This window comes from Parasteatoda tepidariorum, chromosome 3 (genome assembly GCF_982258835.1).
Source record: "Parasteatoda tepidariorum strain Cologne lab strain chromosome 3, Ptep-v5.0, whole genome shotgun sequence".
NCBI lineage: Eukaryota > Metazoa > Arthropoda > Arachnida > Araneae > Theridiidae > Parasteatoda > Parasteatoda tepidariorum.
Genome location: NC_141757.1, coordinates 52,109,938 through 52,130,464, shown reverse-complemented (window position 1 = coordinate 52,130,464; position 20,527 = coordinate 52,109,938). Strand labels below are relative to the sequence as shown.

General features: G+C 26.1%; 1 protein-coding gene across 4 annotated transcripts in view; it reads right to left on the bottom strand.

Annotated features, from left to right (window-relative positions):
* Coq6 (ubiquinone biosynthesis protein COQ6, mitochondrial) overlaps positions 1-20,300 on the bottom strand; it is a 37,938-nt gene extending 17,638 nt beyond the window's left edge. For all 4 annotated transcript variants that reach the window (XR_011636540.2, XM_071179465.2, XM_071179460.2 and 1 more), the window contains exons 1-11: positions 19,859-20,300; positions 16,035-16,169; positions 14,690-14,748; positions 12,912-13,154; positions 11,194-11,301; positions 8,806-8,868; positions 7,109-7,216; positions 5,530-5,608; positions 3,518-3,641; positions 2,783-2,898; positions 1,353-1,519 (exon numbers count right to left, since the gene is read on the bottom strand). Coding sequence is in view for 3 of the 4 variants with exons in the window: in XM_071179465.2 (XP_071035566.2) it covers positions 1,353-1,519; positions 2,783-2,898; positions 3,518-3,641; positions 5,530-5,608; positions 7,109-7,216; positions 8,806-8,868; positions 11,194-11,301; positions 12,912-13,154; positions 14,690-14,748; positions 16,035-16,169; positions 19,859-20,045 (1,389 nt within the window). In the remaining variant the exon portion in view is untranslated. The remainder of the gene's footprint in view (positions 1-1,352; positions 1,520-2,782; positions 2,899-3,517; positions 3,642-5,529; positions 5,609-7,108; positions 7,217-8,805; positions 8,869-11,193; positions 11,302-12,911; positions 13,155-14,689; positions 14,749-16,034; positions 16,170-19,858) is intronic.
* Between the last annotated feature and the right edge of the window lie 227 nt (positions 20,301-20,527).

Genomic DNA, 20,527 nt, shown 5'->3' with positions numbered 1-20,527 from the left:
TTCTAAAATATATATAGGTAACATTAGCTTCAAAGTCACTTTCTAAACTTTAAGGAGTTAATATTCATAGGAGTTAATAGTCACAGTTAATATTCACAATCATTAATGAGTAGAATAATAAAATAATGTATATAACGATACCTAGTATCTTTTCAGGGCCGAATAGCATTTTATAAACCCTCAAATTTTAGGTCTTGCTATTGGAAAATTTGGAGAACATGGAGTTTATAGTACAGGTTAAATGATACTGGAATAATATTTCCGACTTTGATGTAAAATAACAACTAAATTAGGATATACTAAAGATGCATCAATATAGTAACGGCGAATTGGCCAATGATGGAACCAAGAAACCTTTATGGGCTCATGAAAGAATATCTATATTGTTAAGTTTGTTTTTAACAATAATGTTAACATCTTTTGTTGGCACTCTCTATGCATGTTTGTCATATTGCACAGTATATGGTGAACATTCTATGCGATTTCCGACACTACTACTTATTTAAAACTTGTTTATCATAGTTGTACAAACTGGTACATAAAGTTTGCAAACAACTTTTCTAGACTTAAATCAAAGGATTTCTTTAATGGTTAAAAATGCAAGAAAGAGGTACAATTATGGGCATATAATCTTAAATGAAGAAAAAATTTACTGATAACTGCATAACTTAACTGACAAACTGCATAAAAACTAAAGACCTGCATGTGGAAAATTATAAGTTGGGTTTAAGTAGCAATATTTTATACAGATGACATTTTGCCCCCATATGTTATTTTGCAATTTTAGAAATTTTTTAATTTTCTTCTCATAGAATTTGCTTTATAAAAATTGGTATTTTAGTTATTTTTTTAAAAACATATATACATAAAGCTTGATAAATAATAGAACATAAGGCAAACTATAGAAAAAGACGAAATTGATGGGAAAAGTAATTTTTGATATAAATATACAATTGAAATTGGTAGCTTTCACTACAAGATAAAATTACATGGTACTATAGCATTTTTTAAGCAGCATGCGTCAGATTTTTAGTATTCACAGTGAAATAATCAATTTAACACTTAAGTAAAAATTAACTCAAATAACTTACGGCTATTGTTGCAAATGAAATTAAAATAAACAGAATACTTACTTCTATAGCATTTTGAACACACAAAAGGTTTAAATAAATACTATTTTTTTGGACTAATTAAAGGTTTTTAATGGAAAAAAGAAATGTTATTATATATGTAGTTATTAAACAATAAACATACAGCTTAAAAAATGTGGGATATTTATGAAATGTAATACATTTTAACATAGTGAGTATTTTATAGTAATTTTTAGGTAACTACAGCACATTAATATTTACCTTCATTGGTTGACAAGCATCTAATGCAGCAACTCCTAAACTTCTTAATAAAACAATAGGAGTGAATTCAGTCTTATATATACGGTTCAAAGCGTCTATGGCAAACATTTTCGGTACAACATGCCTTTGTCTCTTAGTCTCATACTCCAAAAGATAGTTTATATCTTCTATAACATAAATTTAAAAAAAATTTAAATTCAAAAATTCTTCATAAATTTGTTTAATCAACAAAGATGGAAAAAATTATAATAAAATTACATTAATTAGAAATTATTTTACATCAAACATACATATTCCTTTTCACTCCGAATTGGAGCATAGGAATTCTATCATAGCTTTCCATCTCACTCTATTTGTGGCCAGATATTTTGTCTTTCTCCATGTCTTTCCTATTGTTTTCAATTCGTTTACAATCGTCCTGCGCCAAGTATTTTTAGGTCTTCCTCTTTTTCTCTTGACCTGAGGGTTCCAATCAAAAACTATGTTGTTACTTCAAATTTTTCAGTTTTACGTAGAACATGACCAATCCATTTCCATTTATGCTTTTTAAAGAAATTATTTTAAGGAACTTTTAAAGTGACTTAAGTTAGTTAAAAAATAATTTTTCACAATTATTTATTAGCTCTTCATCCCTTCACTGGGTTAATAAAATGAGTACCAAGCATGCTTGGGAATGACAGTAGGCCCTCCATGAACTGTTGCACCACTGAGTTTAGTGGTATCTAAACCCTTCCATTCCAAAAAAGATTGCACATTCTCACTTTAAAATGTTGGAAAGGAAGAGACTGTATTATATGCAATGAAAAGCTAGTGAAAAAATGGTAAAGAATTAAAAATCCAGATTGTTGCATTTGTCCAAAATAAAAAAGCATATATCCGTGGATAAATCACTGCAAAAATTTGATAATGTAGAATTGTTAATTGAGTATACAATTGTTTTTCATAAATTAAAAAAATTCCCCAAAACGTTTGAAGCTTGCGAGTAAAACTAAATGTCTGAACCACATATATAATTAGTGGATGGCCCTTGATCCCTAATTTTGCATGATCAAATTTTGAAATTTTTCCTAGATAACAATTTTTCTCAGATTAAGATAAAATAATGTAGTATCAAAATCTAAATCTTCCAATTCTTGAAGTCGATTATTTTTAAATTTGCATTCATAGAGAAGGGGATGTTCTAAACATAACATAAAATCAGGAACATCAGGATGAAAAACTAAATATCGAGAAAAAATCTTTTGCAAACAGGGAAATCAGCGAGAAAAACACAAAAAGCTATGAAACCTGAGTTTGTCAAACTAACAGAAGCAATCAGTAATAGATACATTATAAAACAGCTTCAGATTATTTAAAAGAATGTTGACAAACAAAATTAGTTAAGAAAGAAGAATTTGATAAAGAAATATAAAAATCAAAAATAAAATTACCCAAAGTACTTCCATCATACACAAGTTTTTCAAGGCATTCTGTGAGGCATTTTACATCACCAAAGCCTAAATTGACTCCTTGTCCAGCTAACGGATGTACACGATGAGCAGAATCGCTATATTGAATTAGTCAAAAGGTTAAAAGAGTTAGTTTAAACCTTATCAATTTATACAATTTTATTGCTTAACAAATGAGATCAAAATTTAACCATGCATGTTTTTTGTTTGTCAAAATCTAACAATAAAAAAGCATCAAAAACATAAAATTGTTTAAAAGACATGCTGCTGGATGCCGATTCATTTGAACCATGAATTAAGATTTTTTTTTAAAAATACAATTTGCTGCATTTGCTAGAAAACCAGCGCCATTGTCTCACCAAGTTGCAAAATTAGTTACTATGTTTATCAATGGATGGCACTGATAGCTAAGAAAAACAGTAAAACAAGGATTTCTGCTGAATGGCAGACAACTTAAATTGAGTTGAAAACTGATTTGATTGTTTTATTTACTTTTTATACTTTTTCTTCATCAGAAACGCCACCTGTTGATAAACATTGTAACTGATTTTGTATCATGCTGAAGAAAAAATCTGGTTTCTTTAGCAGAAAACAGCAAACTATACTTTTCTATCTACTCCCATATTTTATAAATTAATTTTTGAAATCATCTGTCCTTTTTGAGACATTTAGTATTTTAATAGTAGTATACGTAAAAAATTATTTTTATATACTAACCCTATCAGAACAACTCTGGGAGCAACATATTTCGTAGAGTGACCAAGACCCAAAGGAAAAGCTGCTCGACTATTTGACTCCACAGATAATATGCTAGGGGGAAGTTGACGTGTTGACCCATATCCTAACAATTTAATTAATATATAAGAATAAAAAGCATAAATACGAAATTACTTATAAATAATAAGTTTGATTAATTGTGTTTTGAGAAAAATATTTTAATGTATTTCACAGACTACAGAAAATTTAATTTCAAATACCACAAAAGTAAACTAAAATATACTATAGATTTAAACTATTTACAAATCAAAAGTCTTAACAAATTAAGGTAACTAGAATAAATTAAATGTTTAAATGTTAAATAGATTGATTTTTTTTAAATAAATTAACTTGAATTCAATTAAAATAAAATTCTTTTGTTAACTTATAAAAAACAGCACTTTAAAGTCAGACATACTGCAGTAGTTTTGGAAGAAAACAAAAGTATAATAACATAAACTTAAGAGCCAATCTGAGGATTTAATATTATGTTTAAAACAATAATTTAGTAAAAATTCATTTAATCAAAACTAAATATTTTTATTAACGTATTTCACTCATTTCAATTGCAAAATGCAACAAAAAAAATTTTTGAAAAATTCCTTTGTTGAAAAATTGACCTTTTAGTTCACTATTATAAAAATTCTGCGATTAGTGAATTACAATTAAAACTAAACAATGGTAAATAAACTGTACAAAGAGATTAATTTAAATTTTTAGAATAACTAATATTCCCCATAAAAGATTTTATTTTATCTTATAAAAATAGTAAATAAGCGTATGACCCTCGATTCATCCTTATAAAATTTCATGTTTGGGAAAAATTAATGATCCAAACTTTTTTTTCCTATTAATGGATGATCCCTTAATTCAACACATAAAATTTTTACCATTTTGAAATTGTTATTTAAATCTATTTACAGTAGGGAACCGATTATCCGGAACGGTCGGGACCATCGCTATTCCGGATAACTGATTTTTTCGGTTTTCTGAATCGCTACAAAAAGCCGTTTTTTTTTATTGTTAAACCCAACTAAAAAAAAAAAAAATTGGAAATAATCTTAAAAATAAGAAAAAACGATGAAGTAATACACTAATGATTATTTCCAAAATGATGGTAAGGTAAACATCCTTAAAAAATGAAAGAAAAATTGTAAAATCTTACAAGGAAAAAAAAATTTTTTTTTTTTAAAATGGCGAGAAAATTTATCGAATTTCGTTCCGGTTTTCTGATTTCTGGATAACGGGTTCTGTACTGTATTATAAAGTGGAAAAAAGCTGCTTTTCCCGGATTTGTAGAATATAATTACATCAGTTTAATTTTCAATCAAATGTAGATTAATAACTTCAGGACCATGATTACACATATGTAATCATGTGATTCTCCCTTCGTGGTCCAAATCCATAGTATAATATATCAAATGAACCTTTTTGATACTATTGCCTCAAGATCACACGGACGGGATCTCAATTCAGTATTGTCATATTAAATCTTGTATTATTAGGTATACATACCCTTTAGTATGCATTAGAGCATGCAGGCTTGAGAAAACGTTTTTTTTTTAAATTCCGCCTATCCTGAAAGGGTTAATAGAAATAGAGATAATAAAGAAAGATGTAATTAGCAAATAAAGAATAAAAAACAAAAATCTTTGGAACAAATATTTAAGAAAATAATCTTATAAATGCTAACTTAAATATGTGCCATTAGGCAAATACATATTAAGAATCTTTAATTTTTCAAAGTATTAGCAATTTTTTTTCTTCCTTTATTGAATAGTATATTTTAAATACCTTATTTATCTTACTTTCACCAATTTGGATAAAATGTTGATAAAAAAAATATGGAACAACTTGCTTTCATAAATTACACAAAATTATTTCTTACAAATAAAAAAAAACATATTTCACCTAAAAAAAATTTTATTACTAAGATTTTAAAGTAATTTTAAGTTACAAATTCTTTCAATTACCTGGCGATATAGATGAAATCACATTCTTGAATGTAGACATTGCGGACTCCACAATCGAATTTTTACCTTCTTCCTTCCACTAAAATAAACAACAAAAAATAATAATATACAGAGTGTTTGGTAAAATCAGATTTCAATATTTATTTTTAAACTCGTTATCAAAAATGAAAACAATAGGACACGCAAGTGAAATTACTAATCAATATTTAAGCGAGAAAAATGAAACATGTAAATAAAATCCAGAGAATCCTTGTAAAGACCAACTACTGCAAAGTAGAAATTTAAATCTTTAAAACTAGTTGGAAGCTGAAATTGGTTTGCAAGTATTTAATCACCATTGAATAAAACAAATAAATATGATAATACAACTATTGGTACATAATTTTTTTCAAGACAAGTTTTCATAAGCTAAAACCCAATTTTACGCTAATTATTTAAGCTAATTAAATTTTAGGCTAAAACAAAAATAAATATAGTTTGTATATATATTCTAATGTCCAGGCTTTCTAAGGTTATTTGAGCTGCTCAGAAGCCAATGCGGTTAAGTCCATTTTTTGATATTTTCTGATTTTTGGAAATTTTGATGAAATAAATAATTATCTTCTTAGTTATTAAAGGATTTACACGTTGGTTACTTTTTTCTAGGTTAGACAGCCCTTTTTTTAATAGCTTCTGAATATATTGTATAATAATTTCAGAAGCCATTGTGAATAAGTCCACCTTTTATCAATATTTTTTTACATAAACTTTGAAACAAAAATTAAATTATTCTTCTTCTTTCGATATTTGTTGGTAACACTGAAAAACAAGAAATTCATAGTAACTCGGAAGAAGATGATGTTTGTTATGATAAATAAACATAAAACTTATGACAATAAATGTTATTTTGTTATTTTTACATAAATTTCTCATCTTTTTCAGTTGCCAAAAGGTATAAGTCCTAAAATTTTTAAGATGCTGTCATTATTTCAATAAATACTTATGTTTTTATTTACACATCCTGTACATATCTTGTTTTTTTGCAGAGTTTACACCTCGAAAAAAGACTTTATACACTTTTCTAATTAAATTAATAAACCAAGAATTTTAAAATCTAATGTATCAAAAAACATTAATTTTCTCAATTTTTGTGTTTTGGACTTAACAGCATTGGCTTCTGAGCGACTCATTTATCTAAATTTTTTTTAAAAAATTGAGATAAATAACCTTCTGATTTTTTTTGAATATAATAACTGGAAAATTGTGCAGAATTATCACTGTGAAAAAAAGTGTTATTTTTCAACAGAAATTCATAAAGCTTTCTCCATAAATGATAATGAATAATACTGAAATCTGTATTTGAGGGGAAGGATGTAAAATTGAGAATCATTTTAATGCATTAGACTCCACAAAAAGAAAATATGCTAGATAGAACTTGTTCTACCATCAAATGTAAATTTCTACATTTGTAAGTAAAGCATTAAATAATTAAATAGAAATAAAATAAATTTATGATTTGATTGGTGCTTGAAAAATAACACTCTTAAAAATTTCTTTACAACATAATATAGAAAAAGAATTAATATTTCAAAGAGCTTACTAAAGCTGAATTTAGAGCATCTACAAATTGCTCTTCTGGCATTTCAAGAAGCTTGTCACACATGGGCAAAGAAACAGTCCATACCAAAGAACATAAATCGTCTGTCAGCTAAATATCAGAAATGAATCAGTAAGTTACTTTGTATTCTTATAAAATTTGTAAAATATGTTTATTCATTATTGTTCTTCAACAGGAATATGAAGTTTTAAAAAAAGAAAGAAAATCATATTAATAAATTCTGTTGTCCGATTTAAGAATATCACACGTCACAAATAAATAATCGAATGTTACAGATAGTCATCAATTAAGTAAATGAATTGGCACTGAAATCTTGTCTATTTACGTCACCGTTGTCGGGACTTGTAGCAAAGATTCAGCATATCATAGAAAACTATATCATATAATTTCCAGTACAGAATTGTCATTTTGCTGGAAACGATATTCACTTAACATTATAACTTTAATGTACCTTTTGTACATTAAAAATATTTTTTTTTAAATAATTCCCTTCAAATTCAAAAATGCTTTGATCATTACACACATAAATGAAATAAAAATAATCCATGAATGGCAAATTGAAAAAATTGTTAAGAAATAGTTCTATGATTATAATTCAAATAGTTTCTGGGTGTTTTTCCTTCTGCTAAGAAAAGGCTTGAGAGAAAAATGTACCTTAGAAGAACCCATTTTAAAATTATTTTTTTATTACTTCATAGTACACTTCATCATAATGAAACTATGTTTTTTTCAACATTTATTAAAACAACATATCTGAGATTAAATTTAAAGAGTAGATCAAATTTACATCAACATTTAGATGAAATTAAATTGGAGATCATATCACACACATAAAATAATAAAAATTTAAATCAATTTATTGCTTTTAAATAAATAAATATTTTAGAGTTTTCATTTTGTGTAAAATTTTAAATTTAAAAGAGAATTAAGAGTTTCCGCTTCGGCTTTATATGTTGTGTGATTAGTAATTTTTAATATTTCAACAGTGATTTTGTAGAGCAATATAAACAAAATATTGTTTTTTCTAATTCTTATTTAATGTAAAAGTTATAGTCAAATATTTTTATATATGCCACATAAATTCCTAAGAATTATGAATGATTATTTAAACGAATTTCGAATGCAATAAACATTTTGTTCAGGATTGCTAATAACCAAACCACATCTATGTATCTTATAATTGATATTACACAGCTCCAAATAAAAAATCAAATATAACATAAAATAAAAAAAAATTGCATTCCAAGAAGACTTGAAAAGGTGTAGGATAAATTCAGTCTAAGATTAATGTATTTATAATTTTTCTTTCTCTTTTATGTAGGACTTATAAATACACATATTTTAAGCATATAGCAATTTAGGTAAACATGACTGAGTTTGGCTGAAATGTTTCATTTTAAAAAGTTTACTCTTCAAGTCTGTTTAAAAATATAAGAATCATACATAAACATGCAACATGTTAAGAATATTATAGCTAGATTATATCAAAATTATAAAGTAAATTATTGGAAAAGAAAATCAAGCATCTGAGTAAGAATTTAAAAAAAATTTTTTTTTAAAGATGATAATAAAATGAAACGAGGAATAGTGAAAAGGAATTATTATTGCTACTAACTATGAAAACAAAAAAGATTTTATTCAAAGATAGAGTAATCACAAAATAAAACATCAATACTTACTGGTAATAAAGCTATTGGTCCACTTGGCAAAAAGCGTTGCCATGCAACAATATTTTCAGTAGGCTAGCAACAAAAAAAAAAAAAGATTTAAAAGTTAAACATTGAAAAACATATTTGTGAATGATAAAATTTTTTCTTTAGTATTAGATTTCTAATTATCAAATACTAAAAAAAAAAAGTTAAAGAAACATAATAATAAATATTGTGTAAATGTATAGCGTATAAATGTATAATGCATAAATGAATAATGTATAGGGTGTCTATAAAAGAACTCCGGGGTTTTAAAAATTCATATCTCAGTAACTATAAAAGATAGCAAAATTTAGTCGATTTCTCTGAAAAGAGTAGCTCAAAAAGTTTTACTCATACCAATTGGGAATGTTTGTATCCACTGTTGGCGGCGCTGCAGGGCGTTGACCTTGAAATGACGTCGCGAAATTTGAAATGATGGCGACTCCGCAACAAAAGGCTCAATGTGTTATTTGGCTCATAGAAACGAAGTCTTTAGTTACCGTACAAAGAAACTTTCGACGTAACTATGGTGTTAACCCGCCTTCTGACAAAACCATTCGTCAATGGTTCAGTGCATTTAAGGAAACAGGAAGTGTTTTGAAGCAAAAGTCGCCGGGTAGGCCGAGTGTGTCTCAAGAGAAAGTGTTAAAAAAAACTTGAAGTTACTAAGTGTTAAAAAAAACTTGAAAATGTAAGCTTTTCAGTCATGTATAAAACATGTATGCATGTTTTTTATTTCATTAAAATATTTTGCCTCAAAACCCCGGAGTTCTTTTATAGACACCCTGTATAATGCATAAATGAATAATGTATAATGCATAAATGTATAAATAATGTACTTATTGAGTAGATTCCAAGTAAAATATGAAATCTATGACTGTATATGCCTGTTAGGATGCTTTTATTAACAGACTGAATGTTAAAACAAATAAGAGAAGAAAAAAAGGGTTTCAGTTATGTGATTTAACACGCCAGTAAAATTTATTTAATGTCATGGACAAAGACTGTCTTGTCTAAAACAAGTATCGTCGTCACAGACAAGATAAAATGAAGTTTGCTTCTGTTTCAGAAGTGATGATGTTATATGCTGCAGAACCAAAATCGTCATTTGCGCTAATTAAAATGTTCCTTGTCAGAGGGAAAAAGACTTTATTTTTTCCATGTTATCCTAAAGGGAATTATATGTCCAGAATTTCGTAAGTTATTTTGTAATTAAATGATATTTATGAATAATTTCATTTTGTTAATTGAAATTTATTCTATTGAGGTTATTTATTAAATTTTAGGAAATAAATATTTTTTAAACTTAAACTTCAAAAAGAACTGAACTTAGACATAATGTGTCAAAGTTAGCCATTTCATGCATTCGATGCATGAAAAGGCTGATTTGGATTATATATATATTGTTTAAAACTTTTGCTTGTTTACTTAGTTTTAATTCCCATGGCTCCTACTTGATATTGCCCAACACAAAACCAATTCAAAGGGAAAAAAATGGTAACATATTATCAAACATCGGCTATCTTTAAAAAAAATTTTTTATCAAAATATGTAACTATACTATTTGATAAAATAAGTAAAATATGTATTTTAGACATTGCAACTTCTGCTCACTATTTATTTTGCAAACCCAAATTCAAAGTTGTTTTTCAAGATATGAAATACAAAATATGATATACAATTTTAAAAAATCAGCACTACATACTAAAGATAACTATTTTTTACTATGTAAAAATACATACAAGAGTATATCCTAATTATTAAAAACTTTATAAATCTAATGTTATTAAATACTTAATCAATTTGAAATAAAGTAAACATGAGTTAAGGAATGGGGAATAACATTCATAAGGAAATATTACTGAAGCAAACCTGCCAATTCAAAACTTAACTGATAAATAAACTGTCATTTGTCATATTTAATTATCATTTGTATCACCAAAAACTAAACTTAATAAAAATTTAAAAAAAAGAAATTTAATTTTTTTAAATTTTTATAAACTATATTTTCATTTTTAAAATGAAATATAAGCTTTTACTATTATTTTGGTAATCATTTTATGAACAAAATTAACTGCCATAAATGTGTGAATAACGATAATAAAATGAGCAAAAAATTATAACACAATTGAAAATAAAACAATTTAATTTAATGATATTGAAAGTTTATTTCAACAATGATAATAAATAATTTGGCTTTAATTTAGAAATATTGGGATATTTACTTTTATAATATTAATCATTATATAGCCAGTGAGTACTAATTGTACAAAGCTAGAGGAAGAACTAACAATGTTTTTAGTTGAATATGCTATTACATGGTTGGCAGATACTAAATAAATTTCAGAATAGATACAACCTATATTAAATAATTACTTCAGATAATTTTAAGGTTGCGACAATGCCCTTCTGCTCATAGTTCCAACCTATGTAATTAACATTCATCTTCTTCCGAACTAGTGAGTTAACACCATCAGCTCCAATCTATAAAATAAATAATAGAAATTAGTATTAATCAATCAATGTCACACTTAAATTAAATAAATAATTCAAAAATAAATTTATGAAAAATAAAATTCTGTTATAATGACAACTTAAAATAGCAAACAGAACTGGTGTTATAGTAAACTTGTTATTAACAAACATGCATATTTAATGTTAAAGCAGCAATAAAAAAATTAAAAGATGACACTGAAAATTTTACTTTTTTCCCTTTTATTTTGAACAACTGTTTTGACTTAAAATATAAATCAAGAGTAGGCTGCTTTTGCCTATGGAGTGTAAAAGACATAGGAAGTTTTTACAAGATGCAAGAAAAAAATGAAATGATAAGCAATTGTTTTTGACTTCAATAATAACACTGAATATTAATTTCAATAGGAAGCTATTAAAAAGGTAAATAAGGGGCATTGATTATATGTGGTCAGCAAACAAACTAATTTTATTGAAGAGTGTTGCAGAAATTTTAAAGATAGACAAAGAACTTTGTAAAGAAAAAAAAATGGCTGGTCGTTTCTCACACATAACTTTATAAACATGAATTGATGTCCATTTTTCTCCTTTCTGTAACAATACTAAAAATGAAAAAAAAATCAACTTTGCCCTTTTTTGTACGATGCTGCTCACTTAAACGGTAGGGAAAAAAATGAATCTCCTTAAAAAAATTGCTATAATGGGTGGCTAGTAACTTTCAACTTGTCATAAACATAAAATTTTTCTACTTCTAATATTAGAATTTTGATGGTGACTATAATAGTGGATGTTTCATAATATGTCAACCAAACAAGCAGAAACCAAACTTACCAGCGCGTAGCAAAATGTGGTTTAGGTTTAAAAGTAAAATACTAATTTAACAATTAACAAAATTCGTGAAGAACCAAGATCTTTAAAGTTGTGCTTATAGCTTGAATCGAATAAAATAAAATTAAAAAATATATATTTGTTCGAAAAAAATTGAAGCAAGTAACATGACTTTTTTTTCTTTCCTTAGCATGGAGAAGATACAAATTGATTGGAATTATTTAGACAAAAGCTTATCACCCAGTAGAAAGGAATTAAATTACATTAAAAAGAATAAAGGGTAATATTTGTTGTTTACTCAAAGCTTTAAGTGATAAAGAAATTTGTTAGTTACATGCTTGCAATACTCAATTACACAAATAAAATGTTACTGTTATAAGTATAACAAAATTGATAACAAATTAACTAAAAAATTACAAAGAATAATAAAGTGATATTAGCAAAATATCATGCCTTTGTATAATAAGGGTCTTCTACACTTTACAAAAAAATATTTTATTTCTTTACTGTCCAAATAAATACTTAATATGCATAATACTAAATATTTATATTGCATTCCATTGTTCAAGACATTTTCATGATAAAATAATACCTTTTTGTGAATAATATGCCCTATTTATAGCTGCTGAAAATTTGTGACTGTAGACCTCTGTATTGAAAAGTGATTACAAAAGAAATATATCCAATAAGAACTTAAAGTAATAAGAATTATATCCAATAAGTAAATAATAATATCCAACAGCAACTCTCAATCTGCTAAATAAACTAGACAATTAACTTTTTAAAATGTTTACCAGAAGTTTTGTCTTGAGTGAGATTCCATCATTTAGGTTGATAGTCACCAAATCATCCTTTTTAACGGGAAGAGTGTAATCTTCAGCCTTAACTCCTCGTAAAACATGAACATGATCAGACAGATTATCAAGTGTAGATGAGAGAGCATTAAGAATGACATCGTTTTCTACAATGTAGGCAATATCATCCTGAAGGAATTCTTGCTGAATTGAAATTCTAGCATCTGAACAAGCCTCCCAAACCTATAATATTAGTGAAGAAATACACAAAATGTTTCACACAGTAAAATGATTAGTAAAAAACAGGAGTTTTAAAAGTGATGTTTGAAACATTTTAATAGTGCAATAATTTACTCTACATCAAGTATGCACAACCTTTTTTTTTCATAGTGAGCCACATAAAGTGAAAAATGCCATGTTTCGGACCAACTTGAGTAAGTTATAACTGTATCGTAAAAATGCAAGGTTTATTTAAATCCCAATTGAAAGTACAGTAAACTCCTTTACAGTAAGTCCGCGCTTCACTTTTTTTTTGTTACACAACATAGCATTTAGAATTGAAAAGAAATAAATTCAAAGAGATTAAACTACTTCAAGAGTTTTGAAAAAAAAAATTACTTCCTAACATTCATGTTCGTAGCCCAGGTGTTGACAATTAATCAAATAATGGGCCTACATTTAACCATTGCAGCTTCAAGTGCAGTAATAAGGAGGGAAAGGAGGAAGGAGGAACATTGAAAGGAGGGAAATGGTGAGGCATGTATAAAGAGAAAGACAGCGTGAGCCGTGAGTTACAGCAGTCGAACAGCAAATACAGGACTAAGTTCAAATCTCATTGAATAGATTCGGCACCCATAAAAAAAGTTTCTTCTCCTGGACTGTATTATTATTTATCAAAACAATGATATTGATAGCAAGTAAATTTTTTTTTCGGTCTTGCCTTCATATGTTGAATTGGAATGAATTATCCTCATTTATTTATTTAGTCAATATGTAACACATTCGTGGAACTCTTATCAATTATAAAATTGATAACTAACAAATGAGAGTGGTCGCCACACAACATTTATACCAATGAAAGAAAAAAAATGAAGCATAGCCTTGAATAAGTTATGGGCCATATTCATGATTTCAGAATTGTTGTCAGCTGTTTATTTTTAGTTTTGTCAATGATAAGAGTATCTAAAAATTTAATAAGAACTATTTTACGAGTTTCAAACACTGTTTTGCGCTTTCTTTTTTTCAATAGTGTATGAACTCCCGAGTTAAAAGTCTGTTGTTCCAGTTTTCTTTTAGCTTCCTGACTAACCAACACCAAGAAACAAAAAAAGTTGATACTTCAACTACCACTAAAATATTAGTAATAGCGATCAAAGCCATAATAGTGAATATATTTAGTAGTAAAAATGTGAATAACAATAAGTATATTTACTCAGTTATCAAAAAAATTTTTGGAAAATCATGAATTGTAAATGATTCGCTAGAATTCAGTAATATTCTTTAGAAAATGAGATTTAACTTATTATTTTCAGAAGTGATAGCAAACAAAACGTATGAAAAGTTTTCTACTAATCTCATTGAATAGATTCGGCATGTATATTCGGAGTGTATATTTAGAATTCAATAAATAAAAATAATAAATATTTTATGAAAAACTTTATTAAGTAAGTCTAATTTAAAATATTTGCAACATTTTGTTCCTTCCAGAATTTTTGAGAACCAACAGAGTTATTAACTTCATTTTAAGCTTAAAATTTTAAAATAATAAATTTACATACCACCATCTTTTTTACTTCTTTCATTCGCAAATTACAAATTGTTTCCCATGCTTTGAAACCTATACATAAGGAAAAAAAGTTTAAACATTTTTGAAACTTAAATAACAATGAAATAAATTCCACACATTATACTTTAAACGAATATAAAGCAAAAGAAATTAAAATGTAAAACTTTAAGAATAAAACATCCTTGAAGTTAGTGTTTAAGTAAAAAAAAAATTATAGTTTTGATATGATATTAAGTACAATTTTACAAAAACATAAAAAATTTCGTGACATAGGTGTATATATTTTTCATTTTATGCTTTGTGAAACAACTTCATATTGAAATTTAGCTTTTGATCACTGATAAGAATTCATAACAATGATAATTTAATAAAAAGAAATTTTAATGATGTATAATATTTTAAAGACTGTTTTTAAATATATAGAAACAAAACTGAGTTCTTTTAATTATTTATTTAGTCTATTATTTATTTAACAACTTGAAATATTTTCAATGAATAAGTGTAAAAAATTTAAAGTTAGAAAAAAGAAGAGGCAAAAGTGAATTATTAAAAAAAAATGAAAAAACACTAAACAATTTCTAACAAAATTATTTTTTAATTATTATTTTTTTAACAAATCATTATACTTTGACAGTATGCAAAATATCAAAATTTTTCTTTAATGTCAAATAATTATACAATAAATTATAAATTAGGCTTATCACCAATTTAAGTACTTCATAAAAATTGTTAACGATAATTTACAGTAGAATAACAATTAAGAGCCACCTTAAAATTTTAACAAAAAATGTGCTTTTTATAGACAGGTGGTTTAATAGTACTTATTGTAAAATACTAACTACTATTATGTACTAATACTAATTATCTTGTTAAATACTAACTAGTAAAATTACATGTCTGATATATTGTAAATCAAATAAATGCGCTTTTTATTTATTTGTTTTTAATGAAAATATCAGCACGATCATAACTTGTGCAATTGATGAACAATTAACAAATAAAATTAAGATAAATGAAAAATCAATAGCAAATTCAACATATTTATGAATCCAGAAAAATTCTATATCAATAAAAATTTTTAAAAAGGCAAAATTTTTAAAAATGATCTTTATTACTATTTCAATGGTGATGTGGTTAAAATTTTATTATGGCTTTAATATAATTATATTAAAATTAAATATGTTCTGTAAGAATAATTTAAGCAAAAGATAGTAAATAATATAGATAAGAAAGCTAACAAGAAAAGTTTCAGAAAAACTAATTAAATTCAATTACTGAATTTGTATTATAAAAACACAAAATTAGAATAAGAATTAAAATAAATATATAATAAATACCTTCAAATAGTTCCTTTGTGCTATTATTTAAAGCAGTTACTCTATTGGAATACCTATTTGGATCAATAGGGTAATGGCTCTTAGGACTTGATTCCAGCAATAATATCTTCTGTTCGGCCAGTATAGATGAGCTACCTATAATATATAATTTTAAAACATTATTAATTGCCACAAAGAAATATGGTAAGATTTATATTTTTGATACAGAAAATTTCTGAATACAAATGTAGCAAGAAAAAATTTTACTTCTATAGTTGGTAGGTAATAATGACATCCTATAAAATAAAAAAAATAACGAAAGAAAGAAAATGAGAGAGAAAAACACACACTTCCTTGATTGATTTTTTTTGCTTTTTTTTAACAGTCACTTTTCATATAATAAATTGCAATCATTAACTATTTTTTTGAGTGAATTAATTATAATTTGAGGGGCTTGCTTAGATTATTTGAAAATGTTCAATAATCCAAATAACACTATACTTTCAATAATATATGTTATAAAACTAGACACAGTTTAGCCATTAGGAGACCCTGTGCAAATTTACAATGCGAGATCCCTCCATAATTGTTGTTTCATTACATACTTCTTTTTTATTGTATTATCCAATACCTTTTTGAAAACCAAAGCAGTTGATAACATTTTCAGAAGTTTGCCTTGATCTGAAAAATAACTTTGATGAAAAGTTCAAATAGCTGCTCTGTTAAAAAATTAATATTTTGGCAAATAAAAATAATTCATTATTTTCTAAATATGATTCTGTTTTGTTAACTATAATTTTAAACAGCCCTGTTTAGTTAACTATAATTTTATTATTATATATAGCCAGCGAAAGAAAGGTTAACATCACCAGAAAAAATACAATGTTATAAGGATGTTAATCATACAAAACAAGCTATTTAATTTTCAACAAAAAGTAACAGTTAAAAAGAATGTGAAAGAAGTTATTCGAAATACAGCTCCCACCATCTTATTAAATGGTCTTGCTTCCCTCTAAGCTTATTTAAGATCTAAAAATACCGAATATGATAATAACAATAATGCATAATCATTCATGTTAAAAAAAAAAAAAAAAGATTCTTCAATAAATGGCAGCATAAGGCAGTAGCACATGAGGGCCTAGAAAAAAAAATATTAAAAAAAAAGTTCGAGAATGGAGTCAACTGGAAAGAAAATATGTATAGCCTTTTAATTTATTCTAAGTACAAGAACAGCGAAGAAGCATTTGATTAAGTTTAGTTTTCATCAGGGTTGGGTTTTTGACGTCAAAAAGTGGTTTTTGACATGACAAGGGTATAATACTGGTTTAAACCGTCAAAAACCCGTCAAAAATGTCAAAAACTAAAGTTTGCCAAAAAAATATATAAACTTCAAAACTACCAACAGTTGCCATGCATTATATTGAAATTTAATTATACTATAGGTAATCAGCAGGTTTTAAAATATTTTTTAATTAAAATTAAGGTAAAATAACAGATTTAAAATCTCAGAAATTTATATTCAAATGCATGTGCAGAAAAATTTTGCACAAAATTTTTTTAAATATTTATATTTTGAAAAAAAAATTTTTTCTTTTGATACTTAAGAAAATTAAAAGTTTATTACTATGCATTTTTGACATATAAGGAACATATAACTAATATTTATAAGGAACTTACAAGTTATGTTGTATAAATACAAACTTGATACAAGTGTATGAAAAAAAAATTTTAATGTTATACCGAATATCTTTATTATCCAGTATGTTAATTTGAATTTAAAAGTAGTTATATTTGTGAATAATGATAAATATAATTCATATTGTTTATTATATTTATTTATAATTATTGCACTTATCATTTTAAAACAACTTTTACCTCTTAATTTTTTTCCCCCACTTGTATTAAGAATACAAATAATGCATATCTTGAAAGCAAGAAGTAATTATTCAACAGCTGAATATTTAGATATTCAACAAAACTATGTATATAGTATTCAGCAAAATGAAATTCACAAGTATTTGGATAAACTAAATTTTCAGCATAGTAAATGAATAGGCTGAATATACTGTAAATCGACACTAACTACTCTGTGTATTTAACAGAAAGCACTTAAATTTGTATTGTCTTATGTTAAAAAGATTATTAAGAAGATTTAAAAGAATATTAAAAAGATTTTTCTTTAAAAGATGTCTAATGTGCAAAACTGCTAATGTTTATCTTTAAAAATGTCTATTTTTTAGTATAATCTATACTATACACTAAATTTGGTTATAAATAAATTTCTTAATAATATCACTGCAGATTTTCAATAACACATGAAAATGAATACATAATATTACAAAAGATGTGAGCTTTCAAAAGTACAAGATTTTGGTTACTATTCAAAATATAAGTGTTTCTTCAAAATTTTAAATTTATTTTTTCTAGAACATATTTAGAAACACTATCCTTTATAAAAAATATATAAATTTTATGTATTAATTAAATTTCACATATGAATATAGGTTTTTGACATTTTCGACATTTTTGACAGTGAGGTTTTTGACGTGACGGTTTAAACCATGGTTTAAACTGTCACATGTCAAAAACCTGCCAACCCTGGTTTTCATGAACAGTTGCATATGGAAATGTCCCCATTTGTATGAGATTTTAATTACAGCAGAAGTCCCCTTGAAACAATTCTGGGATAATTTATTACTAAAGCCCGGATTTTGATGACATTTGCATTTTTTGTCCCTTAGAGCATTTTTTAAGATTAATAGGGCATTTTTTTTTAAATTTTGGGGCATATTTTTCATTTTAAAGCATTTTTTAAGTTTTTTGTTAATTTTTTTTCCAATTTTTATTATTTTTTGGGGCATTTTTATTACATGAAATTATAATTTGTCTTCACTCAGAAGATGCTGCATCAATTAAGATAGCGCAAAACGTGTTGGCCTCTGATAAAATCGAAGGAAACTTATCATTTATCAAGTCTAACTTTGCTATTGTGTCCTCGACGATTACAAGCTTGGAGAAACAAGAATTGGAACTTTGCGATGCAATAAATTATATTGACGTAGTGAATCAAGTGTTCCAAAAAGCAAGGGGAAAAATAGCACAAAGTGCAGCAGCTAAATTGAACAAAGTTTTAGAGAAGAACACAGGCTTCCAAACAATGAAGAAAATCTCTAGGATATTAAGAGGTGAAGTAACATCTTTTCAAATTGAAGAAGTGAGACCGTCTTTTTCAAGTACGCACCAATAACATCAGTAGACATTGAAAGAAACTTCTCCAGGTATAAAAATTTACTTTCAGACAAGAGACCCTCATTTACATTTCAAAATATCAAAAATCATTTAATAATCCAATGTAATTCTGATATTTAGTAATATTAATTAAAGTTTCTATACAAAATGAAAATGTTTTGGAGTCAATACAAGTTCCTTTTTTGTTGTTGTTATTTTAGGATATAAAACATATTTTTCAAACTTTAATGAGCATAGAACAAGTATTGCATTGCTTTATATTTCTTGAAATGACTCAGAATAATTTTAAAGAGTAAAACATTGTTTTAGTTCAATATTTTTACTTTATTTAAACCATGTCAGAAGGCATTTTTAGCGCAATTTTCGCACTTTTTAAGGGCATTAGTTGAGATTTTTTGGGTCATCAAAATCCGGGCTCTATTTATTACTTTTCAGAAAACTTTAACTGTCATACATTATAGTAATTAGCATAAGTTCTTCACTCACAATTTTAAAAAAATGTGTTTTGCAGAAGTCTAAGTCCCTTTCGTTAAAAAAAAAAAATTAACATGATGTGAAAAATTAATATATTGTAAATATAAAAACGTTATTAATACCCAATGATGCAGCTAGAGCACATCCAACCATGCCACCACCAGATATAATAATATCCCATTTCGTTTCTGCAGTTTTACTCAAACCTTCAGCTTTATTACTTAAGTACCTTGAATTAAATAAATATGGCTTCACGAATATTAATGATTTACGAAACATGTTCTTCCTGATAATGGAACAACACTTCATTCAAATTTACAAATTGAAAGTACAATACAATTTTGACAAAACAAATTAGGGAATCTTGAAAAATTAAAGGTACTAAATCATTTTTTAATATATGAGGAAATAAAAAGAAACACGTCTATTGAGTTTCAAGTTCTTATTATGTTCTTTTTTTTAATTATTTCCAATAATTTTTACTTTTGATAATTTGGTATATGAACTTTTAAAAAATCGTCTTGTTTATTTATTAATCCGTAAAAAGAACGTTTCTGGCTACTCGTTTTTGCTTGGATTAAGATACGTTAATTTAGTTTTTTTTAATACAGTCACTCGAAAAAATATTTTTTCGAGTGACTGTAATTAACATTAAACTACTGAGTGTCTTATCAAGAAAACATTCATGGGAACAAAATATTTTTTTTATAAATAATAAGAAGGATACTGTTTGCGTTTTAAAATTCATTAAGATTTGAATGTTCCATATTTTGGCGAGTTAGGTTAAAGTG